We start from the raw sequence: 6,000 nt of genomic DNA, 5'->3' as shown, positions 1-6,000 counted from the left end.
CTGCTGGTGTCTGGAATTTACCAGGCAGTTTGTTGTAGTTTTAATGTCCAGTCCTCACAAACTTGACTTTAGAGAAAGATGATCCCATCTCAGTATTCCTAGAGTTTAGCACAGTGCTTGGCATACAGGAGAGAAGAAGGGCAAAGAGATGAGGGGAAGAAAATTTGTACAAATCCCACACCACCATTTATGACTTGAAGCAGGGAAACTGGGCAACCTTCAGGTGTAACATAAGGTGAAAACTATTCAAGATAGACTCCCAATTCCTCCGGGGCAACAGCGCCAAAATCTTTGGGCTAAGTCCCTTACTTCGAATCTTTGGGGCTTGCGTGGACCCACGCGTCCCTAGTAGGAGAATGCTAAGAAGACCGAAACCTTGAGTCTGAGGATTTAGGGGACTCAGAACCCACTTGCTACTTGCACAGTAGCCCCTGGTTGCGTAGCAACGGTGGGTCGATAGCTCGGCGCTCGACGCAATCTAGCCAGCCTGAGACGCGGCGCTCCCAGCGGAGCCTCTCGCGGCCAGGCACCCTCAGGCCCGGGTCCCCGCGGTGCGCACGCGTAGAAGGGGCTCGGCTGGGGGAGGGGTGCCGGAACGCAGGCTGCGCTAGCTGGCCAAGGCGGGGAGGGGCGCTCGCACGAGGGGCGGAGCGGCGGGCGCCCCGAGTGGCTGAGGAGCCGGAAACGCGCCTCGGAGGGTGCGGCCCTGAGGAGACGGCGGGCTGGGCCGGGCCGGGCGGGAAACGTTAGGCCAGCGGCCCCCGGGGCGCGGGGGTCGAGCGGGCGGGGAGGGCCCGAGGCGAGCTCTGCCCGGATGAGGAACAAAGCGGTGGGGCAGGCGCGCGCGCCCCCCGCGCGGCCGGCAGGTGGGCTGCGCACGGGCCCGGCCGGGGCGGGGCGAGGGCGGCAGGGCCTGCGGGCCCCACGCCGGCGGGCGAGTCAGCCGGCCGCCCTTGGGAGGCGGTGTCCGCAGCGCCTGGGCTTTCCAGTGGCGAGGGGACGGGGACTGCGTCTTCCCCGTTTTGGTGACCTCCCTTGTCCTCCCCTCTTCCCAGGTTGGGCAGCCCCCCTCCCGAAGCTTCTGGAGGAAAAGCCCCGGGTGACTCCCGTCATGCCCCATCTCGCGGCAGGGTGCGCGGCCGCCGGCCCTCGGGAGAAGTTGGGCGGCCCCGGGCGGCCGCGGGGCCGAGTGGCCGTGTTTGTGCAGCGGTTGTAAGGAAGATGCGGTAGCACGTGACCCTGGAACGCAATCCCTGATGCCGGTTCCCCGCCACCCGTGTGTTCTTTTCTCTGACACTTGGCCCCAAGCAGATGCATCACAGGTGAGTGGCTTGGTGGGTTCCGCTCAGGTGACATCTTTGGAAAACATTTGGCAAATGAGTTTAGAATGCCTTTGTTTGGTTTTGGTGCCATGGGAGGAAGGTTACAGGTACGGCTTGCAAATGGATTTATGTCCCAAAAGGATCAAGAAACCAGAGTTGGGTTGAATATACTCTCATTCAACCAAATTTACTCCAAATGTGAATAGTTCAAATAGCCACACATTGATTCTTGGCTCATTGACATTTTCCCTATGCCTTTGAGTTATTTGAGCATTTAATATCTTGATCTGGATTCCAGATGTATTTTTAGTTTATCACCATGCTTCACCTTGAATTTTGCTGGTTACCCTATGGCTCGGATGGTAATGTGGAGAAGTTCTTAATTTTGCAGGTAGAAATTAAGTTACTAGTTTTGCAGATTTCCTGCTGTTTCAAGTACTTAATGATACCATGCCAGTCCAGAAATATGCCAGATATAGTTATATTTGGCTGTTCTTTTGGGGCCCTTTCATAGGCTGTATGTTTAGGATGAGGAAGATAAAACAAATTCAATGAAGTTGCTGAAACTGTCCATTGCATTTGGCAAAGTGGCTGCATTTCAGTTAGCTTCTTATATGTCATTCTAAGAAAAAGTTACAAGATTCTAAGAAAAAGTCCTAAGATTAGCAACTGGCAAGTGGTTTATTCCTAGGTCAGTTAGAAACACACACATAAAGTGTAGAAGTGTGAAAGAAATGATTTTACCGGGAATGAGTAGGGAAGAAGAGAGAGGTTGGTGTAGTGATTTTGGCCCTTCTTCCAAGATTGCTCCCCAGAAACTCCTGTGAGAAAGGTAGGTAGAACAGAATTGCACTTTAGAATGAGAAGGTCTTAATGAGGATCATATTGTAAATTCCCTTCATCTGCTTTCTTTCTGTGAGATACTGGGTACCTTTGGTTTATGGCTGCTGAGGTCATCACATTTTAGTGACTCACAACAAAGCAGCAATCTGCTGAGCCTCTCACATTAAACTCTGGTTTGAACTGGTTTGAGAAGGCCTAGGAGTCAACCTAGAAACACCATTTTGATTTTTATCTGGAGATTCGGTACACAGATTAATATTCAGGAATTTTTAGAATGGGATTTGAAGCTATAGACTTTTAGGTGTACTTAAAAAAATTATTGTAAGCTGTTTGTTGTAACTGACTGTTCCAGTGGTTGTAAAGTTGTAGTTACATTTGTAGCTATAAAAAGTTACAGGAAAAGTTTTAAACCAACCCACGCCTAGAAACTTGCAAAATTAAGTTAGCTATTGTTTCTTTAGGCTATAAGGATTTTTTTTTTTTTTGCATTCTTTTGTAGCATGATTATACTTATTGTGCTGTCCTTCATAAGCTGTTCCTCATTTGTCATTTGCTTCTAGTTGCCTCTCTAGTAAGGATGAAAATGCATTGCTCCATCCAAGTCAAATATTTCAGAGTGCCTATTCTCTACTGTTGGGTTTGTTCATTTTATTAATGTCTGAGAGTTTAGTTTTATGAGATATGTGGCCTGGGGTAAGATTAAAGCCTGTGGATGTAGAATAGTGCAGGAACAGGTCTACGTGAGACTTCAAACACAACCCACAATATAAATACACAGATCCTAATTATTGGAACTGTGTAAAAGGCAAAATGTTTCTTTTAGTGTAATTATCTAATTGTAGTTAAGAGCTTGAGTTTCTTTTTTAGAATTTTTTTTTTTTGTAGGGGCATCTAGGTGTCTCAGTTGGTTAAGAATCTGCCTTTGGCTCAGGTCATGATCTCAGGGTCCTGGGATCCAGCCCTGCATCAGGAGAGCTCAGCGGAGAGCCTGCTTCGCACTCTCCCTCTGCCCTCCCCCTTCCCCACCCCCCTTCACTCTTGCTCTCTCTCTCTTAAATAAATAAAATCTTAAAAATATTTTTAAATTGTAGTTGATACAGCGCTTTATTAATTTCAGGTGTCGACATACAATGTTATATTAGTTTCAAGTGCACAACAATGATTTGGCTTAGGTTTCTTAAATTGGCAGACCTGGATTTAAATCCCAACTCTGGGGGCGCCTGGGTGGCACAGCGGTTAAGTGTCTGCCTTCGGCTCAGGGCGTGATACCGGCATTATGGGATCGAGCCCCACATCAGGCTCCTCCGCTATGAGCCTGCTTCTTCCTCTCCCACTCCCCCTGCTTGTGTTCCCTCTCTCTCTAGCTGTCTCTCTCTCTGTCAAATAAATAAATAAAATCTTTAAAAAAAAAAAAAAAAAAATCCCAACTCTGCCACTTGTTATATAATCTTGGGTTAAGTTTTTAGCCTCTCTGGGTCTGTTTTCTCATCTCTAAAATGGGATCAAGAATAATACCTACGTCACAGCATTTATAAGGATTAGGTAAAATAATTACATGTAAATCACTTAGGTCAGTGCTTTACACACAGTAAGGGAGTAATAAGTGTGAGCTATTATTTTCAGATTTATTGATAGCTGATACTGCCATTTTTTCAGATTAAAACCTATTTGGGTTTGCTTTCACTGCTAAGGAATATGTAGATCCATTTGATTCCTCCTTTCCTTCTTCACTCCTCCCATGTAGATAGGCACACACTGAACTTGCATTACTGTTCCCTGTACTTATTCTCAATATAGGATTGGAGGTCCTTTTTTTTTTTTTTTTTAAAGATTTTTATTTATTTGAGAGAGAGAGAGAGGGATCACAAGCAGGGGGGAATGGTAGAGGTAAAAGCAGGCTCCCTACTGAGCAGGGACCCTGATGCGGAACTCCATCCCAGGACTCTAGGATCATGACCTGAGCTAAAGGCAGATGCTTAACCGACCGAGCCACCCAGGCACCTGTCTTTTTTTTTTTTTTTTTTAAGATTTTATTTATTTATTTGAGAGAGAGCGCTCAGGTGCGTGCATACACACATGTGAGCACTAGCGGGGGGAGGGGCAGAGGGGGAGAGAGAAGCAGCCTCCCCACTGAGCAGGGAGCCTGACTCAGGGCTGCAGGGCTCTATTCCAGGACCCTGAGATCATGACCTGAGCCGAAGGCAGACACTTAACCGATTGAGCCACCCAGGTGCCCTGGGACTGGAGGTCTTTAGTAACCTTTGGATAACCTGTTGGCTAGCCTCTTGACATTATAATGTTTATAATATGGCAGTCTCTAAATTCTGATACAGGAACTAATAGTTATTGATGGCCTCCAATAGCAAGCATCTTGTTCAAACCAGTGTATTCTGATAACATTGTTAATGATAACTAAGATAGATTGCATAGAAAAGGTGATTCTCAGATTTTTTGGCCTGACAAAAATGGTCTGTAGATTAAAAAAAAGAAGAAGAAAGAAAAAAAAAAAAAAAGGATTGATGTATTGAGAAACTTTTTGGCAGTTTTGCAGCATGATCTGTGCTCTTCTACCTAATTGCTAGGATTTGAGGCATATGACATGTCTTCTTTGAGCCAAGTTTCCTCATTTACTCTATTTTGAAGAATTGGTGAAAGAATATGAAGTAAAATATATAAGCAAAGCTTACATAATGAACCTCGCTATATGGCAGATATTATTAAGATTTTTATACAGAATTTTGACAAAAATCTAACCTGTGGAGGAAATATGGTGTTTCTTCACACCGTTAATAATCTAATTCAGACCCAGTATCACCATAACTCTTAGTAAAAAGAATTAGTAAAAATTCTTTTGAGTGAGTTAAAACAAACTGCAGAAGTCTGGTTTGAAATAAGAGGCTGTTTGAAGAAAATATTGTGAAAGAAAAAACTTGGATGATTGAAAAAAAACCAAACTCTTACTGCCATGTGCTCTGAGGGTTGCAGTTTGCTTCAGGCAGAGTGCATAGGGTTTGGAACAGAGTGCATCTGAGTTCAATCCTATTTCTGCTTTGTGACATTGACTGAGTTAATGTCTCTGAATCCCAGTTTCCTTATTAGTAGGAATAATAGGACACTGTCTCAGAGAGCTGTGAGCATAAAAATGAGGTAGTAGTTGGTCAGCTCCCATTTCCCTATCCCCATCGTTTCAGATTCTTCAGTAACTTAAGTGGAATCACTGAGGTAGGATTTTGCCTAACGGGTTGTGTGTGCTCTTTCTTAGGATGAATGAAATGAACCTGAGCCCAGTGGGGATGGAGCAGCTGACTTCATCCTCTGTGAGCAATGCCTTGCCAGTCTCAGGGAGTCATTTAGGGTTGGCTGCTTCACCCACTCACAATGCCATCCCTGCCCCGGGTGAGTAGTAAGGGAGAGCGACTGGATTTCAGCACTTAATTGCATGATCAAGTGGAGAGTAGGAAGAGAATACGAAGTAAATTTTTTTAAAGTATGTAGCAAGGCTTACATAATGAGCCTTGCTATATGGCAGATATTATTAAGATTTTTATAAAGAATTTTAATAAAATCTAATCCATGGAGGAAATATGGTGCTTCTTCACACCGTTAATAATCTAATTCAGACCCAGTATCACTGTAACTCTTAGTAAAAAGAATTAGTAAAAATTCTTTTGAGTGAGTTAAAACAAACTCTACAGTGAAGTCTAAAGGGAGACAGAGCCCCTTTAAGAGTGTTAAGGAGAAGCCAAGCAGGTGTGAACATCAGTTCCACATGTGGCAGCATCATGGAAACAATGTTTTTGTGGATTACTGAGGTTCTGGTGGCTAGGAGTAGCAG

At 44.9% G+C, this 6,000-nt stretch overlaps 1 protein-coding gene across 4 annotated transcripts in view; it reads left to right on the top strand.

Annotated features, from left to right (window-relative positions):
- The window catches only part of PRDM4 (PR/SET domain 4), a 28,647-nt gene that overhangs the window by 1,202 nt on the left and 21,445 nt on the right, over positions 1 to 6,000 (top strand). For 2 of the 4 annotated variants that reach the window (XM_008705644.2, XM_008705642.2), the window contains exons 1-2: positions 1,061 to 1,322; positions 5,428 to 5,561. In XM_008705644.2, coding sequence (XP_008703866.1) covers positions 1,312 to 1,322; positions 5,428 to 5,561 — 145 coding nt within the window. In that variant the 5' untranslated portion in view covers positions 1,061 to 1,311. Of the gene's footprint in view, positions 1 to 1,060; positions 1,323 to 5,427; positions 5,562 to 6,000 lie in introns of those variants that run through there. The other 2 variants (XM_040637424.1, XM_008705643.2) reach the window with 2 other exon arrangements.

Source organism: Ursus maritimus, unplaced genomic scaffold (genome assembly GCF_017311325.1).
Source record: "Ursus maritimus isolate PB19 unplaced genomic scaffold, ASM1731132v1 scaffold_21, whole genome shotgun sequence".
Lineage (NCBI taxonomy): Eukaryota > Metazoa > Chordata > Mammalia > Carnivora > Ursidae > Ursus > Ursus maritimus.
Note: the sequence above shows the minus strand (reverse complement) of the source record. Positions and strands in the feature narration are given on the sequence as shown.